The 27,824-nt window shown below is 52.4% G+C and overlaps 1 protein-coding gene across 1 annotated transcript; it reads left to right on the plus strand.

Annotated features, from left to right (window-relative positions):
- Positions 1–3,578: 3,578 nt before the first annotated feature.
- Positions 3,579–23,425, plus strand: NPC1L1 (NPC1 like intracellular cholesterol transporter 1). Its single transcript, XM_049893736.1, has 19 exons — positions 3,579–4,145; positions 5,229–6,769; positions 9,661–9,761; positions 10,089–10,261; positions 10,632–10,760; positions 11,256–11,438; positions 12,432–12,546; positions 12,694–12,821; positions 13,164–13,301; positions 13,511–13,600; positions 15,165–15,355; positions 15,642–15,766; positions 16,536–16,662; positions 16,777–16,832; positions 18,582–18,732; positions 18,999–19,230; positions 19,419–19,532; positions 19,612–19,774; positions 21,775–23,425. The coding sequence occupies exons 1-19, from the start codon at positions 3,837–3,839 to the stop codon at positions 21,987–21,989; spliced, it is 4,281 nt and encodes a 1,426-aa protein (XP_049749693.1). The 5' UTR covers positions 3,579–3,836; the 3' UTR covers positions 21,990–23,425.
- The last annotated feature ends 4,399 nt before the right edge of the window (positions 23,426–27,824 follow it).

Raw genomic sequence — 27,824 nt, forward strand, 5'->3', positions numbered from 1 at the left:
CTGTACAGCCTGAGAACAAGTATAACATGACCAGGTTGAGCCTGGGCAGAAGGGTGTCTTTGTATGGCTGGTGTCAGAGGAGAAGCCACCACCCTTGTGGAAATCAGTGCACGTCCTAAACCAGATGGCAGAGAAGGAGCCTGATGGTGGTCTGATAGCCACAGATTATATAATGTCGAGGGGGGAGATGATGAGCTGTGTACCTAAGAGCCATACACAGGATGCTCTCTGACCCACTTATCTCATTGCTGAGAATTGCCCTGGAGACATAAACCCCCCAAAGAGGAAGACTCTCTAGGCCCAAAGAAGCCAACCAGAAACTTCTAATAATGAGAGAGTGGGCACTGGCCCAATCTTCAGCATGAGAGGGGTAGAAGACACGCCCACTCTGGGTAACACTGTACAGTGTTGACAATTCCAATCAGAGATCGAAGGAAATGTTAAGTAATGATGTTAAAAGTCCAGAGAAAAAGCAGGATACGAGAGTGTACACAAAATATAGTTACAACTAAAAAAAACTCATGTGGGTCGAGCCTGGAAGTTTTTATCTTCTGGTTGGGGTTTGATGGTTCTGCTCCCACATAATGTGTGTCTCAGAGAGAAAACCAGCAACCGTGGATTTGTGTGTGGTGTTGGGTGAGTGCTTTGGCTCCAGGGTCCTCGCCATCCCTACCTTCTCAGGCGTCCAGCCCTTGGCAGCCCCTGCTGGGACAGTTGCATGCTAAGAGAGGATGGCCCAGGCTGCTGCAGTGTCCTCTGGGCCCTCGCTATTCCCAGGCCACCAAGACCTCCTGCTGTGAGTGCTGCACAGGTGCTCTCTCTCAGTGTGCCTGGCCAGCAGGGGAGGGCAGGCATGCTGGGGTAAAGCTTCCAGAAGTGACTGACACAGGTGGTGAATGTACAGGCTGCCAGGGATATTCCACCCACCCCACCTCCCAGAGGCCCTGGAGGCAGTGAGCCCTTAAGGACCCACAGGGAGTCTGCTCTCTCTTTTTTTTTTTTCATTTGTGGTAAAAAGATAAATATTATAAGACACCTCCCAATTCAACAATTTTTACAGGTATAATTCAGTGACACTGATTACAGTCATTGTGTTGTGCAACCATTACAACTATCCTTTTACAAATTATTCCACCACTGTTCCCAGAAGCTCAGCGCTCCGGAAGCAAGGACTCCTCCTTTCCCTGTCCTAGCCCTGGAAATCACAATAAACTTTGGTCTCTATACATTTTCGTATTCTAGATATTTCATGGAAGCGGGATAATACAATATTCCTCTTTTAGTAACTGGCTTGTTTCACTCACAATGGTGTTTTCACGATTCATCCATGTTGTGACATGCATCAGGACTACATTTCTCTTTATGGCTGAGTAGCCCTGGTGACGCAGCAGTTAAGTGCTCAGCTGCTAACCAAAAGGTATGCATTCCAACCTACCAGCTGGTCCTTGGGAGAAAGATGTGACAGTCTGCTTTCAGAGAGATGACAGCCTTGGAAACCCAATGGGGCAGTTCTACTCTGCGTAAGGGTTGCTATGGGTTGGAATCAACTCTACGGCCAGGGTTTTTTTTTTAGTGTTCCATTATGTGGTGGTGATGTTAGGTGCCGTCAAGTTGGTTGCCATTCATGGCGACCCTATGTACAACGGAACAAAACACTGCCCGGTCCTGCACCATCCTCACAATCATTGTCAAGCTTGAGCCCATTGTTGCAGCCACTGTGCCATTCCATCTTGTTGAGGGTCTTCCTCTTTTTCACTGACCCTCTCAAGCGTGATGTCCTTCTCCAGGGGATAATCCCTCCTGATAACATGTCCAGAGTATGTGAGACAACATCTTGCCATCCTTGCTTTTAAGGAGCTTTCTGGCTGCACTTCTTCTAAGACAGGTTTGTTTGTTCTTTTGGCAGTCCATGGTATATTCAGTATTCTTTGCCAACACCGTAATGTGTATATACCACATTTTGTTTATCCATTCATCCATTCATGGGCATTTAGGTTGTTTCCACCTTTTGGCTCTTGTGAATAGTGCTGCACTGAATATTGGAGTACATGTTTCTGTATGTGTTTCTGCTTTCAAATCCTTTGGGTGTGTCTTGGTTATCTAGTGCTGCTATAACAGAACGACCACAAGTGGATGGCTTGTCAAACAGAAGTTTATTCTCTCACAGTCCAGTAGGCTGGAAGTCTGAATTCAGGGCATCAGCGTCAGGAGCAGCCTTTCCGTCTCTGTCGGCTCTGGAGGAAGGTCCTTGTCATCAATCTTTCCCTTGTTTAGGAGTTTCTCAGCACAGGGACCCCAGGTCCAAAGGGTGCACTATGATCCCAGAGCTTCTTTCTTGGTGGTATAAGGCCCGTCTGTTTCTCTGCTCACTTCTGTTTTATATCTTAAAAGAGATTAGTTTAAGACACAACCTAATCTTGTAGATTGAGTCCTGCCTCATTAACATAATTGCCACAAATCCCACCTTAACATCATAGAGGTAGGATTTACAACACACAGGAAAATCACATCAGATCACAAAATGGTGGACATTCACCCAATACTGAAAGTCATAGCCTAGCCAAGTTGACACATATTTTGGGGGGACACAATTCAATTCATGACAGGGTGTATACCTAGAAGTGGGATTGCTGGATCATGTAGTAGGAGCCTGCTCTGTAAGACACCCTAGATTGGCTTCCTGCCCTTCCCTGGCTCATTCCCTACTGCCCTGCTGGTGCCATCTGGGATCAACTTCCAAGTGAACTATCTGCACTTGAATCTGTCTAGGGGAGCCCAGACTAAGACTCCTGGTCAGAAGGACAGAGAATGCCCCCTAAGTGGGTGATGGAGACTCCCTGGTGGCCAGCGAAGGCACAGGAGGCAGTGCTGTCCTGGCAGCATCAGCTCACCCTGTCAGGGCCTTTGACCACGGACTCTTTTCATCTCCACCCCTGGCTGACTCATGGGTGTAAGGTCAGCTCCAGTTCTGCCCTTCCTCACCTCTGCCTCAGCATCCTGGTCTCCCTCTGCTGGCCTCTGTCTCTCTTTGCATGCACAGGGGGTGGCTTCCTCTCTGAGTCAGGACAGGGTACATGGGACACGAGACCAGGGAGCTAGTCAACAAGTGAGGAGGGACAGGTGGCCATAGGGATATGGCCTTGACATTCACAGCTGCTGTTATCAGCTCAGCGTGCTGGGAGCCAAGGTCATGGCCTATCCTGGTGATAGGGAGAGCTGGAGCAAGGCCATGCAAGATGCCTATTGGAAGGGAGCAGAAGGCATGTGTAGTGCACCTGGGTCCAGCAGGGCATGGCTAGTCTGGTTTTGGCCTGCTCTCTGCTCCTGGCCATGATGGCAGGCCCAGCAAGGGGCGAGTGGAGGAAGGGGGAAGGAGCAGAGAGCAGTGCAGTGAGCTGCTCTTTCCCCTTTACCCCTGGAGGAGGAATTGCTGTTGATGTGCCACTGCACCCCAACTGTCCCCTCTGTTATCACAGCTGTTGTATTAATAACAACGGTTGCTACGGATGACTGTGCTAGGGGTGTGTCTGGTCTCAGGGAGGGCGGGTGAGGAGTTGGGGTCTAAGACCCCTGGGGAGGGAAGTGGGGGCTTCCAGGGTGGTGTTGAGACCCTGGGGCTGGAGTCCCTGAGGCCAGAACCAGGCCTCTACCCCTCCTTGTCTTGCTGGGTGGCGCCCCCTGCCACAGGTGCCGGAATGGCTGAGTGTGTGTGCACCAGGGGGCTCACGATGGCCTCGGCTCCGATGGCTCAGGCCACAGGCTTCATCGCAGTGGGAATTGGGCACCACCTCCACTAAGAGGGCCATGGAGCAGGCCCAATAGTGGAGGGACAGCCAATGGGAGACTTCATTACCTCCACTAAGAGGTCCATAGAAGGGGGCCATGGAGTAGGCCCCATAGTAGAGGGCAGGGAGCATGGTGGATCATTAACCAGCTGGGAGCCAGGAGGCATGTCCATTGGTTCTACCCTGGTTAGGCCGGAGCTGTTACCAGGGAAGGAGGCCACCTTAACCTGCTGCCCAGGAGCTGGTCTGCTGCTCACCCTGCATCTGGCCTGGCCTCTGGCCCCACTGCCCCCTCCCAGAGCCAGGATGGCTGAGGCTGGCCTGAGGTGCTGGCTGCTGTATGTCTTGCTGCTGCACTTGGTGAGCCCTCGGTGCCTGTGTCCACTGCCCACCACCCACATGGGGGCCCAGTTGGGTATGTGGACAGGGGGCTGTGCAGCTCCGGGGGCCTGGGACCGCTTGGCACACAGTGAGAAGCTGTCAAGGTCTGGAGGAACCAGCAGGCCCTGAGGATCAACTGGGGGGCCGGGCTGGTCTGTAAGTAGTGGTGGAGCCCAGCCCCCCCAGAGAAAAGGGTAGGGGAAGAGTCCTGGCTGCCCCCTCTTGCCTCTCCGGGTATTGGGGTTGAACTGGACCACAGAGGTCAGGGAGTGCAGGTGGCTGCAATGGGGAGGCAGCTTGTGGTTTGGGCTCAGAGTGGTCCATTCCTTTCTCTGTGAGAGTCATCAAGTCCTGGAGGTGTGGGAGGAGGCTTGGGGAGTGGGTTCAGTCCTAGAGGTGCGGAGAGAGGAATGCAGTCTTGGAGGTGCATGCGAGGGGGAGCATCACTGAGCAAGGCCTGAGCATCCCAGGAGTGGGGAAAAGGCCTGGGGCTTCTAAAGTGTCTTTCGCCCTCTGCAGTGGAGGGCGGGTGGCAGCTCAGGCTCTGAGCAGGTGGGGCAGAAACAGCCCTGCGATTGGCATCTCTGACAAGGAACAGCAGGGCCTCTGGGCACAGCTGTGCAGCTTGGGCCTGCAGCCTCAGGCTTATCAATGCCCACAGAGCTTCTTGTGCTGGAAAGTCCCCAGGTGTCCACACCAGCCCCTTGGAGCCGGCCTCAGCCCCCGTCCTGCCCAGGCATCCCCACTGCTCCCCAGGACCCTTGCCTCAAGAGGAACTTCTGGGCAGACTCTGTCCTCCCCACTTGCTTCATTGGGGGGGCGGGGGGAAGGACCCTTCTAAACTGCACACCTACTGAGGTCCCCTCCTCACCCTCAGGACGAGTAGTCTGGGCAGCGCCCACCACTCTAGGTGGCCTTCCTTCCTGCCCCAGTCACACTGCTGGCAAGCTGTCCAGTGTCCTCAGCCCAGCTGATCAGCTCATTCCCTCTGTGTCCTTCCTGGGACACCCTGTGCCCACCCGGGGAAGCCCTGCAGGTTCAGTGACATCCTCTGTTCTGCAGGCCCAGGCACAGCCATACACGCCCATCCACCAGGCTGGCTACTGCGCCCTCTACGAAGAGTGTGGGAAGAACCCTGAGCTGCCGGGGAGTTTGGCAGAGCTGTCTAACGTCCCCTGCCTGTCCAACACGCCTGCCCGCCACGTCGCGGGCCAGCACCTGATCCTCCTGCGGCGTATCTGCCCCCGCCTCTACAATGGCCTCAACACCACCTATGCCTGCTGCTCCTCCAAGCAGCTGGAGTCCCTGGAGTTAAGCCTGGCCATCACCAAGGCTCTCCTCACACGTTGCCCAGCCTGCTCTGACAACTTCGTCAGTCTGCACTGTCAAAACACCTGCAGCCCTAACCAGAGCCTCTTTATCAACGTGACTCGTGTCTTCCAGCTGGCCACTGGGCAGCCTGCAGCAGTGCTGGCTTACCAGGCCTTCTACCAGCGCAGCTTTGCCGAGCATGCCTATGACTCCTGCAGCCTTGTGCGCATTCCTGCAGCCGCCTCGCTGGCCGTGGGCACCATGTGTGGTGTGTATGGCTCTGCTCTGTGCAATGCCCAGCGCTGGCTCAACTTCCAGGGAGACACCAGCAATGGCCTGGCTCCGCTGGAGATCACCTTCCATCTCTTGGATCCCAGCCAGGCCCCTGGGAATGGGATACAGCTTCTGAACTCAGAGATCGTGAGCTGCAACGAGTCCCAGGGGATTGGCAGCCCGGCCTGCTCGTGCCAGGACTGCGCAACATCCTGCCCTGACATTGCGCATCCCCAGGCCCTGGACGCCACCTTCCGTTTCGGCCAGATGGCGGGGGCCCTTGCCCTGGTGATCATCCTCTGCTCTGCCTTAGTTGTCCTTGTTGCCTTCCTTGTGCAACCCCGCCTGGCCCATTGCAGGGACAAGGACAAGGACAAGGACAAGGCAGTGGACCCTGGTGTGCACACAAGCTTCTTTGACAGGCTCAGCTTCGCCACCCATAAGCTCCTGAGCAGCTTCTTCCAGGCCTGGGGTACATGGGTGGCCTCATGGCCACTGACCATCCTGGGAGTGTCCATTGCAGTGGTGCTGGGTTTGGCGGGGGGCCTGGCCTTTGTGGAACTCACCACAGACCCCGTAGAGCTGTGGTCAGCCCCTAACAGCCAAGCTCGATGGGAGAAGGAGTTCCATGACCAGCATTTTGGCCCTTTCTTTCGCACCAACCAGGCGATCCTGACTGCACCTGGCCAGGCCAGCTACCTCTATGACTCTCTGCTCCTGGGGCCCAAGAACTTCAGCGGGGTCTTGTCGCCTGACCTGCTGCTGGAGCTACTGGAGCTGCAGGAGAGGCTGCGGCAGCTGCAGGTGTGGTCACCCAAGGAGCAGCGTAACGTCTCGCTTGGCGACATCTGCTACGCCCCACTCAACCCACACAATGCCACCCTCTCAGACTGCTGCGTCAACAGCCTGCTGCAGTACTTCCAGAACAACCGATCTCACCTGCTGCTCACTGCCAACCAGACTTTCATGGGTCAGACCTCCCAGGTTGACTGGAGGGACCACTTCCTCTACTGCGTCAAGTCAGTCCCTGGATGGGAAAGCCTAGGGACCACCCTGCATGGGAAAGCCCAGGGACCACCAAGGGGCTCCCAGGCGGGCTGCCAGAGGGGCCTCCCGGGGCATCTGGGGAAGGACACAGCCCAGCTAGAGGGCTCAGGGTGTCTCTGCAGGGGACTGCAATGCACCTCGTCCTCCCTGGTGCCTTCTCCAGCCCTCCCTCCTTGTCTTCATCGAGCCTCCCTTGCTACAGCTCACTCCAAGGGCCATTTTCCTTCTGCTCCACTTCCTTCCTGTTGGGGGGGGGGGGTCCCTCCTCTCTTGGCTTAAATCTTTACAGAGGATTCTGACTGGCCTCGCTCAGGTTCCAGTTTGCTTGTTTGTTTTGGGGCTAGGCCATTGGCTATAGGCCGATAGGCCTTCAAGAGCCCACGTGGTGCTGTGGTGTGAATAGAAAGAGACCTTGAGCCAGGGCCTGGGGCTGTGGCTCCCAGCCCTCTCTCTCACCTAGCTGGGTGTCCATCGGGGGACCTGGCCCACACACCTTCACCTTGTTCGGAGTTAGGTCCCTGACTTAGTCCCTCTGCTGTGGCACAGAGTTGAAGCAAAGTGCAGTGTGCTCTGAGGGGGCAGGGCAGTGGCCCTTGGGCTGTTTGGCGTTGAAGTAGAGCCAAACCAAACCCACTACGATCAAGTTGATTCTGACTTATGGCAACCCCATAGGATCTCTGAGGCTGTAAATCTTTACAGATGCAGGCTGCCACACCTTTCTTCTGCTGGGGGTTTTGAACTGCCAACCTTTTGGTTAGCGGTCGATCACTTTAATCACTGTGCCACTAGGGCTCCTTGAAGTAGAGCAGTGGTCTTTAAATGCTTTTGGTCTCAAGGCCTCTTTACACTCTTAAAAATTATTGAGGACCCCAAAGAGATTCTGTTAATGTGTGTTATATCTCTCAACATTTACCACATTAGAAATTAAAACTGAGAAATTTAAAATATAGTTATCAATTATTTTAAAAATAACAATAAACCCAATTACATGGGGCACGCATAGCATGTTTTTATGAAAAATATAGTATTTTCCAAAGCAAAACAAAATAGTGAGAAGTGTTTTACTTTTTTACAAATCTCTTGAATGTCTGGCTTAAGACAAGACAGCTGGATTTTCATAACTGATTCTGCATTCGGCCTGCTGTACCACGTTGGTTGAAGCATACTAAGAATATCTGGCTTCACACGCATATGTAGCTGGAAAAGGGAGGAGCGGTCGCAGCCTTTCCAGATAATATGGATATTCTTCTTTGATGCTACACCACAACTTGACAAGTGGCTTTTTCTTAAATGCTAGTTGGAATATGAAATCTGAAACTGTATCAGCAAACTTTTTGTACTCTGTACAAAGAGAGAGAAAACGAAGGTAAGAAAGGCAAATAGCATCTTAGTGTTATTACAAAAGTAATTTTGACCTTGCAGACCCTTGAAAGGGTCTCAGAACTCCTAAGGGGCCTCAGACCACACTGGATTGGAGGAGAGACCCAGTGCTTTCTATCCTCTGCTCTCCATCCCTCAGCTCAGCCTAAAGTTTGAACAGTGTCTGGGTGTCTGTGCTACCAGGAGCAGGAGCAGACCCCAGCAAAGGGCAGGGTGGAGAGGAGGCTGTACCATGGCTCCAGGGGCCACCAGGGGGCACCAGGGGTCCCAGACTCACACCTGCTCCGAGGTTTACTACCTCCCTGCTATGTTATCTTTATTTTGATTTTGGATTCTCTTAACTCTGGCCTGTTTTCCTCATTAACAGACAGGATAACTGAGGCTCAGAGCGTTTTGATAAGCTGCTCAAGGTCCTGGAGCAAGTAGGTGCACAGCCTGCTCCTGGCCGGCAAACAACGGTGTGTAGAGCTTTTCACGTACATACCCACTGCCTCTTTGCACCCATTTTCTTTACAGAAGGTGCACATGTAGGGCCCAGAGTCATTGTCCAAGGTCACCCACTGGTAATGGTGGTGATGGTGCTGACACCGTGTGGCTCCTGGGCTCTGGGCCTGGAGTGACTCCAGGTCCTGGGGTGGGGGAGAAGGCCAGGCATGCAGCATGTTGGACTTCCAGTTCAAATCCTGGCCCCCAGCTCCCATGTAACCTTATGCGTGTTGGCCAGTTGGCTTGCTTCATCTGGAAATGAGAACAACACCGGTGCCTGGTTTGTAGGGCTGGTGTGAGGATGAAGGACAGGACAGTCAGTGCTGGGAGAGCACCCACCTACACAGAGAGAGCACATGAAAACTTAGCTCCACCTCATTTGTCCCAGTTTCTTAGTGCTGCTGTAGCAGAAATACCCTGAGTAGGTGGCTTGAAGGAACAGAAATTAATTTTCTCACAGTTTAGGAGGCTAGAAGTCCAAATTCAGGGCTCTAGGAGGAGGCGCTCTTTGTTTGCTCTGGGGGAAAATATTTGCCCAGCTTCTGTAACCCAAAGGTTCCTCAGTTCTTGGAGATCTCCATGTGGCGTGTATCTTTCCCCATCTGTGCTTGCTTGTCTTTGTGCCCAATCTGCTCTTTTTATATCTCAAAAGTGATGTGGTTTAAGACACACCCCCACAATGATACAACTTCATTCACGTAACAAAGGAAACCCTATTCCTAAATGGGATGACATCCACGGGCACAGGTGCAGGCACATATATGTTAAAATTCCAACACATATTTTGGAGGGACACAATTCAATCCATAACACCACTGTACTTACTGGGGTTCTTCAGGAGACTGTGTTTGTAAAACTGGCTCTGAGTCTGAAACCATTACCAAGCCCGGGCCTTCCTGCTTCTTCTCCTCAGTAGTGTGGCTAGCATGGAGAGGGGCGCCTACCGCAGGGGGCCTAGAGCAGGCAGAGCACAGTCCCCTCTCCTGTCTCCTCACAGCGCCCCCCTAACCTTCAAAGATGGCACAGCCCTGGGCCTGAGCTGCATGGCCGACTACGGGGCTCCCGTCTTCCCTTTCCTCGCGGTGGGGGGATACAAAGGTAAGATGGCGGAGGCGGAGGAAGCCTGAGAGGGGCAGGAATCCTGGGGCAGTGCGTGGGAATGTGACAGGGTTCCAGCAGCCTCGAAGGGGCCTGGCTTGTGGGGGAGTTCAGGCGGCCTGTCCTGCCCCATTTTTCCGAATTCATTATCTGGTGGCATGTCATCAAGATGCTCCTGCTCTGGGCCTGGGCCCACAGGTCTTGCCTTTGGCTGAGAGGGAAGTAGGGTGGGTAGGAAGACTAGCCTAGGAAGAGGAAGGTGAGGAATGGGAGAGGGGATGGAGGGCTGAGCTGGTCTTAGCTCCCTCCTGAATATGTCATTCCCAGGGAAGGACTATTCCGAGGCAGAGGCCCTGATCATGACCTTCTCCCTCAACAACTACCTGCCTGGGGACCCCCGGCTGGCCCAGGTCAAGCTGTGGGAGTTGGGCTTCCTGGAGGAGGTTCGAGCCTTCCAGCGGCGAATGGCAGGCACCTTCCAGGTCACCTTCATGGTGGAGGTGAGCGCAGGCCCTGCGGCTTGGGGATGCCGCCTACACAGCCTTGAGTGGGATCCTGTGCCCAGTCCTGGCCTTGCAACCTCCCTGGTGACCCCGGGCAAGTGACCTCACCTCCTTGCGTTCTAGTCCCTGAGCGGGGTTGATTAGGACAGTCCCGTCCTTAGAGGGCAGCTCTAGGGCTTCCAGCCAGTCCCCAAGCACAAGCGCTTGAACAGCAGTCAGTGCTCCATAACCTTCACTGATGCTGTGATGATGATGACGAGGATGATTCCTCCCTCTCCCCCCTCCCCTTGGCCCTCTGGTTCCTTCAGAGTCCCCTCCTGTCCCCTTAGGCCATGAGCCAACGTGCTTGCTGGTTGTGTGTCCTTAGCGCTCCCTGGAGGACGAGATCAACCGCACCACATGGGAGGACTTGCCCATCTTCGCCACCAGCTACATTGTCATCTTCCCGTACATCGCCCTGGCCCTGGGCAGCTACTCCAGCAGAGGCCGAAGGCTGGTGAGCAGGGACTGGGTAGGGGGGACGTAGTGGGAGGACAGGTGGCCGCAGGCCTTCGGAAGCCCTCCTTGAGTTCTGAACTTTCATAACCAGAGCCTCTCGAAACAGAGCAAAATGGACACGCCTACCCAAAGCCAAAGTGGCTCCTCACTCTTTCTTTGCAGTGTTTTGTTTTGAATGGTCGAGTGATGTTTTCATTCTGCTACATGACACATCCCTGCTTGTTTGTGAAAAACAGTGTGTAGAGTTTCTTACCGTGGAGTCTAGAGGGGATGAGGCCACCCTGTGCCTCTTGCTCAGGCTGTGGTTGTGGCGCTGCCGGCCTTTTTGGGAAGGGTTGAGTGATGAAAAGAGCCCAGGTCCTGAGCACTGCACGGCCGGACACACACACAGGCTGCCTGCTGCCAGCTCTTCCTCTAGCCCAGGAGGGTGGGGTGCCCTGATCTGGGCAAGTGCCCTGGCAGCCGTGGAGGCTGAGCCCCGATTCCATTGCAGGTGGACTCCAAGGGCACACTGGGCCTGGGCGGGGTAGCAGCGGTGCTGGGAGCAGTCATGGCTGCCATAGGCTTCTTCTCCTACCTGGGAGTCCCCTCCTCTCTGATCATCCTCCAAGTCGTGCCTTTCTTGGTGCTTGCTGTGGGTGCTGACAACATCTTCATCTTCGTTCTTGAGTACCAGGTAAGAAAGGGAGGAGCTGTGCAGTGTCTGGCTGCCAGACATAAGCCTAAGTCAGTTTGCTGGGCATTCTTCCAGACTCTTCCTTTGCATTGACACACATATTTATAGAGCATACAGAAAGCAGGGAGTCCTTGGGCGGCACAAATGGCTAACATGCTCAGCTGCTAACTGAAAGGTTGGTGGTTCAAGTTCACCCAGAGGAGCCTTGGAAGAAAGACCTGGTGATCTACTTCTGAAAAATCAGCCACCGAAAATCCAGTGGAGCACAATTCTACTCGGACACACATGAGGTTGCCATAAGTTGGAGTTGACTTGATGGCAATGAGTTTTTAATAGAAAGCAGAATGTTTTGTGTCTAACGTGAGTGGATTCATGCAGCCCGTATCACCCGCATGAACTTGCCTTCTGCTGGCCCCACACAATGTCTTGTAAAGCTTTCCACATCAGTATGTTGGAGGTGCCTCCTGTATTTACACTGTTACATGGTATTCGAGAATAAGGACAGATCGGGTGTGCTTGGTGTCCTCCTGATGAACAGTCAGGTTCCACCCACGTGCTGGAGCAGTTATGCCGTGACACCCTGTGGCACCGTGCCTGGGACATTTGGGGTCAGCCATATAGTCGGTAGGAGGGCAGCAGTGCTGAGTGCCTACTAGGAAGGCCCAGGGCAGCCTTCTTGCGCCTCGTGGAGTCTCTGGGCAGTGGCCATTCCTGGCATTTCCGCACAGACAACTATCAGCTCCCTATTGGCCTGGGAGGAGCCCTGGTGGCTTGGTGGTTAAGTATTTGGCTGCTAACCAAAAGGTCGGCAGTTTGACTCTACCAGCTGCTCCTCGGAAACCCTATGTGCAGTTCTACTCTGTCCTACAGGGTCACTGGGAGTCAGAATCGGCTGGACAGCAGTGGGTTTTTTTTTTTTTTTTGGTTTACTGGCCTGGGAGGGACCATGCCCTTGGCTGGGCCGTGGACCCTGTCCCTGCTGTCCACACACAGAGGCTGCCAAGGAAGCCTGGGGAGCAGCGGGAGCAGCACATTGGCCGCACCCTAGGCCACGTGGGCCCCAGCATGCTGCTGTGCAGTATCTCTGAGGCCATCTGCTTCTTCTTAGGTGAGACTTGGCACCCCTACCCAGAGGCTGGATCTGCGGCTAACTCGGGGGCCTAGGTGGCCCAGACCCTTGCCTCTGTGCTTGTCTGTGCAGACCTCCTGTCTGCCTGTGACTGGGTGTCCTGACAGGCCTCTGCCCCTCGCACAGGGATGCTGACCCCCATGCCAGCCGTGCGCACCTTCGCCCTGACCTGTGGCTTTGCGGTGGTGCTCGACTTCCTGCTGCAGATGTTGGCCTTTGTGGCCCTGCTTTCCCTTGACAGCAAGAGACAGGAGGTGGGTGGGCCCCGGGCTCAGGGTCCTGCTGCCAGAAAGCCTGTCTGGGAGTTGGGATAGCCTCACTTCCGCCAGCGTGGCTGGGTGGGTGATGTTTAGGCCTTGTACTGCCAATTTCCCATAGAACAGTGATTTCATTTTGGTCATTTTTGGGTATGTGATAGAACCTCCAAAAGTGTATGAGGTTAGCTAAACAAAATCTGAGCGAAAAGGTGACAGGGAGCTATTGGTCCTGCACAGTGTAAAATTCGGAGATATTTTAGCAAGAGAGAACAAAAACAAAGGAGAACAGTGGACAGCGGGCAGATGCCCCACACCACCCTGAGGGGTTGCCTCCTCCAGGCTTCCCGCCTGGATGTCTGCTGCTGCCGCAGGGCCCAGCAGCCGCCCCAGCCCAGCCATGGGGAGGGGCTCCTGCTCCGCTTCTTCCGCCATGTCTACGTGCCAGTCCTGCTGCACAAAGTCACGCGTGCGGTTGTGGTAAGTTGGGCCCTGGCCACCAGGGAGGGTTTGCTCAGCCTAGAACCTGGCCTTCTAGGTGAGAAATCAGGGCTCAGAGAGGTGGGGGACTACCCAGGGTGGAGCTAATGTAGGTGGGCTGGGATGCAGGCCAGTCCAATGCTTCCAGCCAGACCACCCAGAGGGCTGAGGAGGAAGGGGAGCAGGGCTCTCACCCTCTCCCTCCCCAGGTGGTGCTGTTCCTTGCCCTGTTCGGAGTGGGGCTCTATTACATGTTCTACATCACCGTGGGCCTTGACCAGGAACTGACCCTGCCCAAGGTGAGACACTCCCATTGGTGGTGCTCCGTGGCTGGGGCTTGGAGGTGCTCCCAGGAGGATGGGGAGAGAGGCCATGTTAGGTGGGAAAAGTGCTGGTGCTAAAGACCAGCACAAGGCTAGAGGACAGGAGGTGGCCCAGGCATCCTGAGAATGGGCAGACAAAACAACTCCAAGCACTTTCTACACGCAGGTCTCTGGCTCCACAGAGCCCCTGTGCGTCCAAGCTGCCAGCCGCACAACGAATACAAAGTGGTCTTATTAATTCACAGCCCATCTGGTATACGTCTGGGCCATGTGACCCTGGCTGACAACCAGCACTCTGGGCCCAGGGGCTGGGAGGGCTCTTGGGAGGCTGCAAGGTCTGGGGAAACCTGCAAGGGTGGGTGGGGTAGGAGCAGAGGGCAGTGAGGATGGTCTGTCTGAAAGCTAGGGAGACTTGGAGGGCAGAGACATGTTCCCTACCCGCATGGGAGGCCTGATTGCAAGGCCTGGGCATTGGTTTTCTGTCCTGACAGGTGTTGGGGGCCCCTGGGAGCAATGGTCAGGGAAGAGTGCCAGCTCAGCAAGTGGCAGGGTGGACAGGCGCGCTGTGTAGTTAAGGCAGAACCCGTTGCGTGTCTGGGTGTGCACCAAAGTTTTGGCCGGTGGCCACGGAAGGGAGTGAAGAGGCCGACCAGCAGAGCTGGGGCTGCTGAGTTGGGAGAGAGGGATGCTGGGGCCTGGGAGCCTGACAGACATCTGGAGGAGAGCCGGGCCTGGGCCTGGCTACAGTGAGCCTCGCACAGCTATGGGGATGTTTTAGTGGAGCTGGTCCAAGCTTCAAGAGATCGGACACAAGAGACTGTAGAACCCTTGAGTCATCCAGGGAGCGATGAGGAGAGAAGCCAGCCAGGTCACATGGTTGAGGAGGGCAGGGCAGCCTGCCGAGCATCAGTGCCTTCAGAGGGCTCCTAAGAGCTGGTGGGGACAAGAGACAAAGGGCCAGCTGGCCTGGAGGGGGTGTTATGTTGAGAGGAACAGGGAGAGGCCAGTGGTGGTGCCAGTCCCTGTGGATCGCCTGAGTGAGCACAGAGGTGTCTGTGTGTGGATATGCACAGGGACACAGGTGGGCTGGAGAGGGTGACCGCCCACACTGTTATCACAGGACGGCTGGGATGGTGCATGTGTGTGGTCACATAGGCTGGGATGTGCTGCTTTGTGCTTGTACCTGTGAGTGTACCTGTGTGTGTGTATGTCTGTGTGTGGGTATCTCGGCATATACCTGTGTGTGTATATATGTGTCTCTGTGTGTGTACCTCTGTGGATGTACTTCTCTCTGTATGTGTATGTGTATCTCTGTGCCTCTATGGGTGTACCTGTGTGCATCTACCTCTGTGCGTACCTTTGGTGTGTATACCTCTGTACGTATCTCGATGTGTGTACTGTGTATACTGCATGTACCTCTGTGTACATACCTGTGTGTGTGTACCTGTGTGTGTGCACTTCTTTGAGCATGTGAGTAGGGGAGAGCCCTTCGGGGTAGGTCTGGTCCACTGAGGCTCACTGACTGTCCTGGACCTCCCAGGACTCATACCTGCTCGACTACTTCCTCTCTCTGAACCGCTACTTTGAGGTGGGGGCCCCCATCTACTTTGTCACCACCGCGGGCTATAACTTCTCCAGCACGGCTGGCATGAACGGCATCTGCTCCAGCGCAGGCTGTGACAGCTACTCTTTAACCCAGAAGATCCAGTACGCCACCGAGTTCCCTGAGCTGTAAGTGATCCTCTGCCCCGGCCCCTCCCAGCCTGGCCCTTCCTGTCCTTCCCCAAGTCACTCTCCCTGTCCTTCCTCATGAGTAACAAGTCTACTGAGAGGCCTCCCTGCCCTTGCCTAGCTGTCCACCTGCTTGCTGGGAAGCCCGAGTGGGAGGTCAAGCACTGAGATGACACCTGCCCCTCCTGGCCGGATCTGCCTGACCTCCTTTCCCCGCCCCTCCTCTCCCCGCCCCTCCTCTCCCCTGCCCCTCCTCTCCCCACCCCTCCTCTCCCCTGCCCCTCAGGTCTTACTTGGCCATGCCAGCCTCCTCCTGGGTGGATGACTTCATCGACTGGCTGACCCCATCCTCTTGCTGCCGCCTCTACGCCTTTGGCTCCAATAAGGATGAATTCTGTCCCTCAACTAGCAGTGAGCACAGGGCCTAGGGTGCCTCCTTGTCCACCTCAGCTTCAGTAGATTGAGGTGCAAGGAGCAGCGGTTGAAAGGAGGAGTTGGCCAAGCTCTCTGCCCCCTCTTGTCCCCTCCGGCAGGGTCCGGCTGTCCCTTGCCACCCTTCACTGCTCCTGTGACGGGGTGGGGCAGAAGCCCGAGGGAGTACTTGTGCGGGGTCTGTGTGCAGAGCCATGGATGCGCACACGTGCACACCAGGCACCCTGACAGTGGGCGGCTGTGGTTGGGTGGCGCGTGGAGAACAGAGTTCGGTCCAGACCCTGGTGGCTGGACCACCTCCACTTGTGGGTGGAGGAGCGCCCCCATGTGGTCTGCCCCAAGATTGCTTTCCTCACCCGCCCGTGGGTGCCCACAGGTTTTATGCCTGGAGAGGGAGCTGTTCCCCCGATCATTGTTGGTGGGTGCCCTTGAGTCAATTCTGACTCGTAGTGACCCTGTGTGGCAGAGTAGAACTGCCCCATAGGGTCTTTCTTCTGCAGAGTTGCTGGGTGGGTTCCAACTGCCAACTTTTCAGTTAGCAGCCAAGTGCTTAACTGTTGCACCACCAGGGCTCCTTCCTTCCCAGTTAGTGGTGACAAATCTCTCCAGAAGTGGCACATGGCCTTACGTTGTTCTCTGGTGGTGTGAGTGATAAGGGCAGGCCCTCAGAGGAGGGAGACAGGGACTAAGTGCAGTGGAGCCCCAAGCCAGGGCCTGCCCTGGGACCCAGCCTGCCTCTCTACCCCAGGTTCCTTGAGTTGCTCTAAAAGCTGCATAGCCTTTACTCTGGGCCCTGTCCGGCCCTCAGTGGAGCAGTTCCACAAGTACCTCCCGTTGTTCCTGAACGACCCGCCCAACATCAACTGTCCCAAAGGGTAGGCCGGGCTGGCGCTGCTTGGGAGGACAGGTGTGGGGGTCTGGGGAAGGGCGAAGCAGACTGGAGGAGGCCCTGTCTCGGCTCAGCCTTTGCTCTGGCATTCTCCTCACAGGGGCCTGGCAGCTTACGGTACCTCTGTGAACATGAGCCTAGACGGTCAGATTTTGGGTAAGCTCAGCCTAGTCGGGTGCCCCAAAGGCCCTCTGCACGCAGCCTCTTCTTTCTCCTTCTCATGGGGCTTCTCACTGCCCCACCTCTCAAGGCTTCAGGCTTCCAGCCTACCCCCTGCTTCCTTCCCCTGCCCCAGTCCAGGTCAGCCTGAAGTTCATGGAATGCTTTCAACAGCTGGCCTTGATTTCAGAGCCTCCCGCACCCATGCTGGACACCCTTCCCTCGACGTGCACAAATTCCCCCTGAATATCAGTGGTGGCTGGTTGGCCGAGCAGCTCCTGATGCCTGTGTAGCGAAGCCTGGCACAGCTGTTGAGCACACGTGGATAGGTACTTGGCTGAGGCTGGAATGCTCAGGATGCGCTGCCCATTAACTGGGAGGCTGCAGAGCAGCATGGGTGTTGTGTGCTAGGAGCCTCCCACAGGGCTGTGCACATTGGCTAGTGCTGGCAAACGGACCTGGGGGCCGGCGGGGCACTTCCCCTGTCCCGAAATAACCCCTGTTTGGATTATTCACAAGCATGTATTACTTTTATACTAGGAAAACCAGGAACTGAGAAACGCTCTACCCACCCTCCTGGCTAAACCATCCAGGTTCCCATCTTACAGAGAGGGGGTCCCTGCCCCTGTCCCCATCCGTTCCATCAGAGTGCCCCACTCTGTGCAGCCCACCTCTTCATGCTGCCAGCATGAGTTGTTGTTGGGGACAGGAGGGAGCACACTCACTGGGGCTCAGAGGAGTGAGGGTGTGGAGGGAGCAGAGGGGAGCACAGATGCCCTGAGGCTGCCCCAACCCCACCGTGGCCTGGATGAGTCTCCCCCTACCTCTGACCATGGTTCTCTCAGGTGCACACCAAGATTGGTCTAGAGCAGTGGTCCCCAAAGTGTGATCCCTGGACCTGCTGCATGAGTATCACCTGGGAACTATTAGAAATGCAGATTCCCAGGCTCCACGCTGACTCAGGGCCTCTGGAGCTGGTTCTGCTGTGCTGGGCCAGAGCTCTGCCATGCTATTTTCCTACTGTAAGACTGTATAAGGCCAAGCACATTTCTTTCTTTTGATTTTCTCCGCTGTACAGTTTCTCTCCCTGATATGCAAGCTCATCATGAATAATTCAGTGTCCTCTTTACTGGCCCTGAGAGGAGCCCCAGGCCACAACCCCCCAGTGCTGCAGTACAGCTGTTTTCATTTTTCTGTGCTCTTCTCTCGTCCTTTTCTGTAGGAGTATGTACACTTGAGAAGTAATTGTGTTGAACGAATGTTTACAATCCAGTGTATGTTTTGGGAAACCCTGGTGGCGTAGTGGTCAAGAGCACAGCTGCTAACCAAAAGGTCGGCAGTTCAAATCCATCAGGTGCTCCTTGGAAATCCTATGGGGCAGTTCTACTCTGTCCTATAGGGTCATTATGAGTCAGAATCGACTCGAGGGCACTGGGTTTTGGTGTATGTTTTGAAGCTGTACAGAGGAGCATTAGGATCGGTAGTAGGGCCTGACTCCGGCCTTGCCCTGCAGGCATACCAGCTGCAGAATCTTCGGGCCCAGGGCAAAATGAAACGCAGGGCCCTGGTTATTAAGAATCTCAAGAGGGGTCGCTTGCTGCCCGGGATGCCCACCTGCAGCTAGGGATGCGATCCCAGGTGTTCTGAAGCAAGATAGCTCCTGGCAGAAGCCAAAGGTGTCCTAAAGCAGGACCTGACTTTTGTGCTTCTTCTCCCATCTCCCGGTCCTCTTCTGTGCCGGCCCAGCCTCCCGATTCATGGCCTACCACACGCCCCTGAGGAACTCACAGGATTACACGGAAGCCCTGCGGGCGTCTCGAGCCCTAGCAGCCAACATCACTGCCAGCCTGCGGAAGGTCCCGGGGACAGACCCAGCCTTCGAGGTCTTCCCCTACACGTGAGGCCCTAAGCAGCTGGGCCTCAGGGAGGACAGGGGCTGCCTGCTGGGGACTGGAGTTTTGGGGTGTGGGGTTGCAGGGAAGCTGTGTGGGAGGAGGACAGGTTAGAAGGTTCAGGCTATGTTTTGGGCCTGTCGATTCCTTACTCTGGGAGCTCTCTGAGCCTCTGTCTCCTCACTTTAAAGTGGGAGCACCCTGTCTGCCTTACAGGGGTGCTGTGAGGATCAAATGATGGGTGTTTGTGAAAGTGTCTTGTCAACTGCAGGATCAGCAATGTGTTTTATGAGCAGTATCTGACGGTTGTTCCCGAGGGGCTCTTCATGCTGGGCCTCTGCCTTGTGCCCACCTTTGCTGTCTGCTGCCTCCTGTTGGGCATGGACCTCCGCTCTGGCCTCATCAACCTCTTCTCCATCGTCATGATCCTTGTGGACACTGTTGGCTTCATGGCGCTTTGGGGCATCAGCTACAACACTGTGTCCCTCATCAACCTGGTCTCGGTAACTCCCCAAACACAGGCTGACAGTTCAGTGACTGGGTCCTGAGGGCAGAGGTGGCCCCTCGAGGGGCAGTTGGGGACACTAGCCTCCGAGTTCCTTTTGGTCCAGCGGAAGACCTCTGCCTTTCTGCTTGCTCTTCCCCACCTCCAACTCCTGCCTTTCACAGCTGAAGTCTCCTCTGCCTGCAGGCGGTGGGCATCTCAGTGGAGTTCGTGTCCCACATCACCCGCTCCTTTGCCATCAGCATCAAGCCCACCCGACTGGAGAGGGCCAAGGAGGCCACCATCACCATGGGCAGTGCGGTGAGTGCGTGCGGCCGCCCCTACGTAGCCCATGGTGGGGCACCCTGGGCCCAGCCTGACATCTGCTCGTGATGCCCAGGTCTTCGCTGGGGTGGCCATGACCAACCTGCCCAGCATCCTGGTCCTGGGCCTTGCCAAGGCCCAGCTCATCCAGATCTTCTTCTTCCACCTCAACCTGCTTATCACCGTCCTGGGCCTGCTACACGGCTTAGTCTTCCTGCCTGTGGTCCTCAGTTACCTGGGTGAGTGCCCGCCTGCCCGCCTGTTTTTGCCCTTGCTAGCCAGAGCCTACAGGCTTCCTGCCGTGACAGTGATGATGGTCACAAAAACAATGCATGCTTGCTCTCAAAAGTGCAGCCACACTCACAAGTCAGAGTTAAAACACAGACGTTCAGACACCACTCCTCCAAGGACAGCTGTTGCCAGCATGGTTTTTGGGCATACCTGTGTGTGTTTTTTTTTTTTAAACAAGACTGTGATCATACACTACTTCCTGTTCTGAAGGCTGCTCTTTTTTCACGTAGTATATCGAGAGCATCTTTGCCAACAGATGTGTGTCTGAAGCACTGTTAAGTGGCTATATGGTATTCCATTGCTGTGCTTTTAAACTTTTAACCATGATCTTCAGGAAGAAATATGTTTTACATTGAGAAGCATTGTGCATAGGCACACACATATAATTAAACAAGGGTTCACAAAACAATACCCTACTACACACGATGCACTCTGATATTCTATTCTAGCCTATTACTGGAGCCCTGGTGGCGCAGTGTTTAAGAGTTTAGCTGCAAACCAAAAGGTCGGCCATTTGAATCCACCAGCTGCTCCTTGGAAACCCTATGGGGCAGTTCTACTCTGTCCAATAGGGTCGCTATGAGAATCGACTCAACTGCAATGGGTTTTCTTTTTAGTTTATCACTGATTTTAAAAATGACACAGTAATGAATGGCAACTTGCAGTCTGAAAATGGCATCCTATTGTATCAATTAGCCACTATTTATTTGACCCACTTCCAGTTGTTGGGTATGAAATTATGCTGATTTCCACTATTATTGTGGCTGTGAAGGTCCTTGTGGCTGAACCTTGGCCTCGTCCTCCAAGATTCCCTTAGATGAAGTCCATGAAGCATTCCTTGCTAACACCAGATTGCCCAACAGAAGGTTTTACCAATTTAGACCCTGACCAGCAGGCATGCCCATGCCCCTTTCTCTGCAACCTCATCCTTGAGATTCAGTGTTCAAAAATCTCTCCCTGCAGAGTTTTTGGAGGGAGCCCTCCAGAATGAGGGTGTTGACAGCTGGGAATAAGGGCAAGCTGAGAAAAAGAGTCTGATTTTACTCACCCATATCAGGGCATAATAATCAGCAGTGAAAAAGTTAGTAGAAAACATTTACCTAAGGGTATGTTTCTGCACATACATATTTATGTGAATATATATTAAATTCTCTTAATGCTGCTTGAGGTAGGTATTGCTATCATCTCCATTGTATACAAGACTGAGACACGTGTCCAGGTCACAGAGCTGGTGGATATGGAGCAGGGATTAGAGCCCACACGGGCAGTCTGGCCCCAGTGGTCCTAACCGTGCCCCATGCTCTGTCTTGTAGGAAGCTCCTGACCCTCTTTGGAAGAGAAGTGGGTGTGTGTTGAGTGTGGTGGGTGGGAAACCAGAGAGGGGTGAGGAGGTGCAGCCTGGGAGCAACCAGGCCTAGGGAGCGCATGAGGACTTGTGGAACAGAGTGGCAGCTGCTCCTGGGATCAGCCCAGAGCCTGCAGTCCCACCGTCCCACAGGCCAGTCCCTCCCTGAACCTGGGGCACATCTGCCTGGCACCTTAAGGTGAGCAGGAACACAGGCGCCCCCGTGTCTCCCTGAGTCTGTTGTCCAGAGTAAGGCCCAAGGTCTCAAAGCTAGGAGCGTCTTCTCAGGGCGCTGCCCAGGGTGTTCCTAGAAACAGACAGACTCGCGGGGATGCTCACAAGGCTCAGGTGCTTCTCTGAAAGAACATTGCCAGCAGCAGGGCTATGGTGCTCTGGAGGGCAGACAGGCCAGAGGCCTAGCTCAGGTGCCCACCACAGTTGTAGTTTCCCAGGCAGGGTGGGCAAGAGCTGGGAGTGAGGTGCATGGTGGCAGAGGGGGCTTGGGGCTGCACCGCCTGCGTGTAGCACCCTGCTGCGCGGGTGGAGGGAAGGCAGACAGCTCCAGCTGCCTCTCTGACGTCCCCTTTCTCTGCCACACCCCAGGGCCTGATGTCAACCGCGCTTTGGTGCTGGAGCAGAGGCAGGCGGAGGTCGCTGCTACGGCCAAGGAGGCCACAGCCAGGGAAAATCCCTGCTTGACGTATCCTTCCGTGACCCACATGACCAACAATGTCTACATCAACGAAGACTTTGAACATGATGTCAAAAGTGCCAACGATGTGGATAGTTCTTTGCCTAATAGTAGGCAGGTGCTCTGATGGAGCCCTTGTCTGGTGCAGCCCCTGTTTATGGTCCAAGGGCCCTGAACCAAGGGGCTGTGGGTTTCCCTGTGGTGGTCCCTTGACCCCTCCCTCTCCTCAGGGCCTGAGGGTGCTGTGTCCTTGACAGTGTCCGTAGCTTGACTTACCTACAACATCTGCTCTGCATCGCTCAGCCCCTGACTGGGGGCCCTGCAGGCAGCCCCCGTTGGCCACTCTGCTCCCATTGGCAGAGGCTCTGGAGCTCCGAGGAACGGACTCCTGCCTCACTAAGCATTTGTTCCAGAATCATCCATTTCCTGGCTGCCTACTCCCTCCTTCAATACTTCTGATCACTAGGTACCAATATGTCCTTTACACAGCCAGTACTTGTGACCAAAGACAGGGTGCCCCACCCCCAGTGTCTGCAGTAGGCGGGGAGCTGCAGGCTTGGGCCAGGGGGCAGTAGGCTGTGGGCCCCAGTGAATAGTACACATGCAGGTCTGTAATCCATAGTTTTTTTGGCGGGAGTTCTCACACACACTCTGGTCACCAAACTGGCCCTACCTGGAAATGTCATTCTGGCTGGTCTCAACTCCTGTGATTATTGCTGCCATGTGGGCAGGCCTCTGCAAGGCGGCGCTTCTTGGGGATAAGCGGGGCATCCTGCCGTCTTCCATCTCACTGTCTGGGGCCCGGAACCTGGGGACAGGTCTCAATGAGAGAGAGCTCCCCAGAAGCACAGGCTGCAGAGAGGAAGATGCATCTTGGCGTGTCTTTGGTGGCTAATAATGCTTGTTGAGCAGAAATGATGTTTTCTATCACACGTCCTATTCTGGCTGCGTTGAGTTTAAAATAATGTATGTAAATTACACAAATAATACATGTGTGGGAAGGTGATTTGTTGAGATGTTAGTTTGTGTTTTCTCCATTTTCTTCTCTCCCTTTTCAAGCAAGCAGCCAGGCCATTGTGTGCTCTTGCCACAGAAGTGCCTTTGAGGAGGGGAGGGGCGTGTAATTTCTCCCAAAGCAGGAAGGGTATGGAGTGTGGCGAGCCTGGCCAGGAGTAGGACTCAAAGTTTCTCCCCTTCTGGGAACAGTCTGTGAAGTTGGAAGTACCTGGAAGATGCTAGTCCAGTGGTACATTCAGGCAGGGAGGAACCTTGTCTTAGTCATCTAGTGCTGCCCTAACAGAAATCCCACAAGTGGATGGCTTTAACAAAAAGAAATTAATTTTCTCACAGTCTAGTAGGTTACAAGTCCAAATTCAGGGCGTCGGCTCTAGGGGAAGGCTTTCTGTCTCTGTCAGCTCTGGAGGAAGGTCCTTGTCCTCAATCTTCCCCTGGTTGAGGAGTTTCTCAGGTGCAGGGACCCTGTGTCCGAAGGATGCACTCTGTTGGTGCTGCTTTCTTGGTGGTATGAGGTCCCCAACACTCTGCTTGCTTCCCTTTCCTTTTATCTCTTGAGAGATAAAAGGTGGTGCAGGCCACACCCCAGGGAAAACTCCCTTTACCTTGGATCAGGGAGGTGACCTGAGTAAGGGTGGTGTTACAATCCCACCCTAATCCTATCAACATAAAATTACAATCACAAAATGGAGGACAACCACACAATTCTGGGAATCATGTCCTAACCAAGTTGATACACACATTTTTGGGGGACATAATTCAATCCATGACAAACCTCATGTATGCAAACTTTAGCTTCAGGAAGATCCTGTGCTGGGACAGTGGATGCAGGTCTCCAGAGCCCATTCCGGACCGCCTACTGAGAGCTCTCTACTCCTTCTCTGGGCTCTAGCACTTGCACAAATGGGGCTTGGCTGAAGAGCTGCTGTGGCTTCATACAGCTCAAAGGGCCTGTCAGCATGTGAAAAGAGGAGGAGTAAGCGTGAAGGAAGGGAGCCAACATCTCTAGAACATCTGTTCTATATTACCTGGTTTGTCTTCTCTAGTCTTCTCAAGAGCCTTGTGTGCCAGGTGTTGTTAGCCCACCTTTGGGGAGGGGCACTGCACAGCCAGGATGTACAGGGGTGTGGTAAATGGGAGGGTTAATGGGGACTAAAGGCTGAGGAGAAATTGCACAGATCACCCTGTTAAAAACTCCACAGGTGCAGAGATAGGTGATCTCAGTAGCAAAATAGCTTCTGATAAAAGTCACATTTCAAATCAGGAGAAAGGATAGACAATGCAACTGGTTAATCATTTGGATCAAAATAAAGTTATATCTCTCTATCACACCATACATAAAAGTAAAATTACAGATGGATTAAGGAGCTCAACCTAAATATAAGTATCAGAGGAGAACATAGGAGAGTATATTATAATCTTGGAGTGGGAAAGTTTTCCTAAGCACAAGATCCAGAAGCCATAGAGGTAAAGCCTACAGATTTGACTACATAAAAATGTAAAACTTTTGTAAGACAAACAAAAACAAAATTATTACAGAAGGTTGAAAGACACATGATGAATTGGGGAAAATATTTACAACATATTTAACAACCAAGGATTAATATCAGGAATACACAAAGAGGGGGAATGGTGGGCTAGCTTATTGGCCTAATCCTACCACTGAAAACAACAAAAATTCTGACTAAAAATAAGTCTTAGCCATCAGCTAATCACCTACAGAACTGAACAAACATCATTCTTAATTGTGAAATGCTGAAAACTTTCCCCATAAGACTGGAACTGAGACAAGGATTCTCACTTCTATTCAACATTGTACTGGAGATTCTAGCCATTGTAATAAGGCAAGAAAAATAAATCAAAGTTATAAGAATTGGAAATAAAGTGTCAACATTCACAGATGACATGGCTGTGTATGTAGAAGATCCTAGAGAATATACAAACTATTAGAATTAATCTAACAAAATATGGGTAAGAAAACTACACAAAAAACTACTAAACAGTACTGAGAAAATTAATGATCTAAATGAAGTCTCTATACTACAAAGACAAGGAGCCCTGGTGGTGCAGTGGTTAAAGGAAAGGCTGGTGGTTCGAGCCCACCAGCTGTTCTGCGTAGATTACTGGCAATCTGCTTCTGCATAGATTACTGCCTTGGAAACCCTATGGGGCAGTTCTACCCTGTCCTATAGGGTCTCTGTGAGTCAAATCAACTCGATGGCAATGTGTTTGTTTTTTTTTTTTTAATACTACAAAAATGTCAATTCTCTCCAAATTTATCTCTAGATTCATTGTAATTCCAGTCATAGTATCAGCAGATATTTTTTGTGTGCGTGTGTAAACTGACAAGCTAACTAAAAAATTTATATGGAACCACAATAGGCCAAAATTAAACAAGATATAATCTTGAAGAAAAAAGAAGCTGGAGGACTTATACTACCAGAAATCAGAATATTATAAAGCTACAGAAATAAAGGTAGTGTGGTTTTGGCTTTGTGCCAAACCCACTGCTGTCGAGTCGATTCTGACTTGTAGCGACCCTATACGGCAGAGTAGAACTGCCCCCATAGAGTTTCCAAGGAGCGCCTGGCAGATTCAAACTGTTGACCTCTTGGGTAGCAGCTGTAGTACTTAACCACTATGCCACCAGGGTTTCCTCTGGCACAAAGAAGAACAAATAAAAATAAATGAAAAGAATAGAAAGTCCAGAAACAAGTCACACCTATAAAGACACACAATTTATGACAGAAGTGGCATGCAGAGCATTGGAAACATGGTCTTTTTAACACGTGATACTGAACCAATTGGGTATCCATCTAGATTTGCCTAGACGTCACCTTGAGGACTAAGGTGCACTTGACCCAAGCCATGGTACTTTCAATTGCCTCATATGCATGCCAGAGTTGGACAATGAATAAGGAAGACTGAAGAAGAGTTGATGCCTCGGAATTATGGTACTGGCGAAGGATACTGAATATATCATGGACTGCCAGAAGAACAAACAAATCTGTCTGGGAAGAAGTACAGCCAGAATGCTCCTTAGAAGTGAGGATGGCGAGACTCCGTCTTACGTACTTTGGACATGTCATCAGAAGGGACGAGTTTGGACGTCATGCTTGGTAAAGTAGAGGAAAAAGAGGAAAACGCTCAACGAGATGGACTGACACCCTGGGTGCAAAAATGGGCTCAGATAGCAACAATTCTGAGGAGGGTGCAGAACTGGGCAGTATTTTATTCTGTTGTACGTAGGGTCCCTATGAGTCAGAACAACAACATAAAAATAAAAATTATCCTACTTTACACCTTACACAAAAATCAAATCCTGATAGATGGTAGATCTAAATGTGAAAGATAAAACGATAAAGTTCTAGAAGATAACATATGAGAATGTCTTTGAAATAGGCAACATTTTTCTTAATCAATTACCAAAAGCCTTAACTATAAAGAAAAAGACTGATAAATTAGACTATATTAAAATTAAGATAATCTGTTTATCAAAAGACATCTTAAGAGAGTAAAAATTCAAGTCACAAAGTGGGAGGGGATTTTTTAAAAATACGAATTGATCAAAGTTTATTTAATATATGATTTTCAAATTGGAGTAAAATTTTAGACTAGATAGTCAAAAATGTTCCCCAGAAGAAAGAACTTCTGTTTATATAATAACAGTTTACCCTAAAACACAGCTTCTAGTCTGAACTTGAAGTTTCTGTTTCTTTCTTTTTTTATATAATTTATTTTATTTTTGCTGTCATTGTTGAGAACATACACCAGTTCAACAATTTCTACATGTACAATTCAGTGACATTAATTACATTATTTGGAGAGGTTATTTGTAGTACATATATCTGAATAAAGGCTTGCATTCAGAATATATAAAAAAATTCCTACAACTCAGTAAGAAAAAGATAGACAACACAAAAGAAAAGCCGGTGTGAGACTTGAGCAGGCGTCTTACAAAGAGGATAGATAAAGGGCCAGTGCAAGGTGCTCGCTTCACTGGTCGCCAGAGAAATGCCGAGTGAAAGCACAATGAGAGCTCCTTCCCTTCCCTTCCTTCCTGAAAATTTTTGTCTAAAAGCCATAAGGTGAGGTTGGGCAAGGTAGACATCTGAGGGGTGTCAGAGCCTGAGAGGAGTGAGGAGGGTTTCCATGTGGGAGGTTGGAGCCTGAGTAAGGACAGGAGAGTGTCCCCGTGGGGGCCACGCAGAGCAAAGACAGCCATGATGCTGAGGGAAGGGGTGGTGGCAGCCCAGTGTGATGTTGCAGCCTGAGAAGGGTGAGGAAGGTATCCACATGGTGGCGGACAGTGGGAGCCCAGTGAGGGGGTTAGACACTGAGCAGGGTGAGGAGGATTCCTGTACAGCAGACAAGGTGAGGAGTTGAGATTTAGAGGCTCAGTGATTTGCCCAAGATCACATCGCTAGTAACTGGCATACCCTTGACTCCAAGGTCATTTCTCTTTTCACACCACTATTTTACTTATCACTTAAATAGGATATTTAAATATAAATAGAATATTTAAATAAGAATATTTAAATCACTTAAATAGAATATTTGATCATTTTCTGGAGGAAATAAAAGATGGGTTTTCATATTGTGATGCTATGAAGCAAAAATAAAATTCCTCATTATATCTCTTTTTTGGCTTGCCCAAGGTTGAAGTCAGATATTTTATAGAAGCAATCACTTCGGGATATCTGAAGATCCAAAAGAAATCTCTCACCTGTTAAGATGTCGGATGTACCGAATACTGTTGTTGTGCGCCTTCACGTCAGTTCCAACTCATAGTGACCCAAGAAGACAGAGTAGAACTGCCCCGTAGGGTTTCCTAGGCTGTAATCTTAATGGGCACACATCACCACGAGGCCTTTCCTCCTGCAGAGCTGCTGATGGGTTTGAACCACTGATCTTTCAGTTAGCAGCTGAACTCTTAACCATTGCACCA

Source organism: Elephas maximus, chromosome 8 (assembly GCF_024166365.1).
Source record: "Elephas maximus indicus isolate mEleMax1 chromosome 8, mEleMax1 primary haplotype, whole genome shotgun sequence".
NCBI classification, from domain to species: domain Eukaryota; kingdom Metazoa; phylum Chordata; class Mammalia; order Proboscidea; family Elephantidae; genus Elephas; species Elephas maximus.

Coding starts and splice junctions, on each gene's coding strand:
- NPC1L1 (XM_049893736.1), top strand. CDS start 3,837: ATGGGAGACTTCATTACCTCCACTAAGAGGTCCATAGAAGGGGGCCAT. Junction 12,822..13,163: donor TTGACAGCAAGAGACAGGAG/GTGGGTGGGCCC, acceptor TGCCTCCTCCAG/GCTTCCCGCCTGGATGTCTG. Junction 15,767..16,535: donor ATTCTGTCCCTCAACTAGCA/GTGAGCACAGGG, acceptor TCTCTACCCCAG/GTTCCTTGAGTTGCTCTAAA.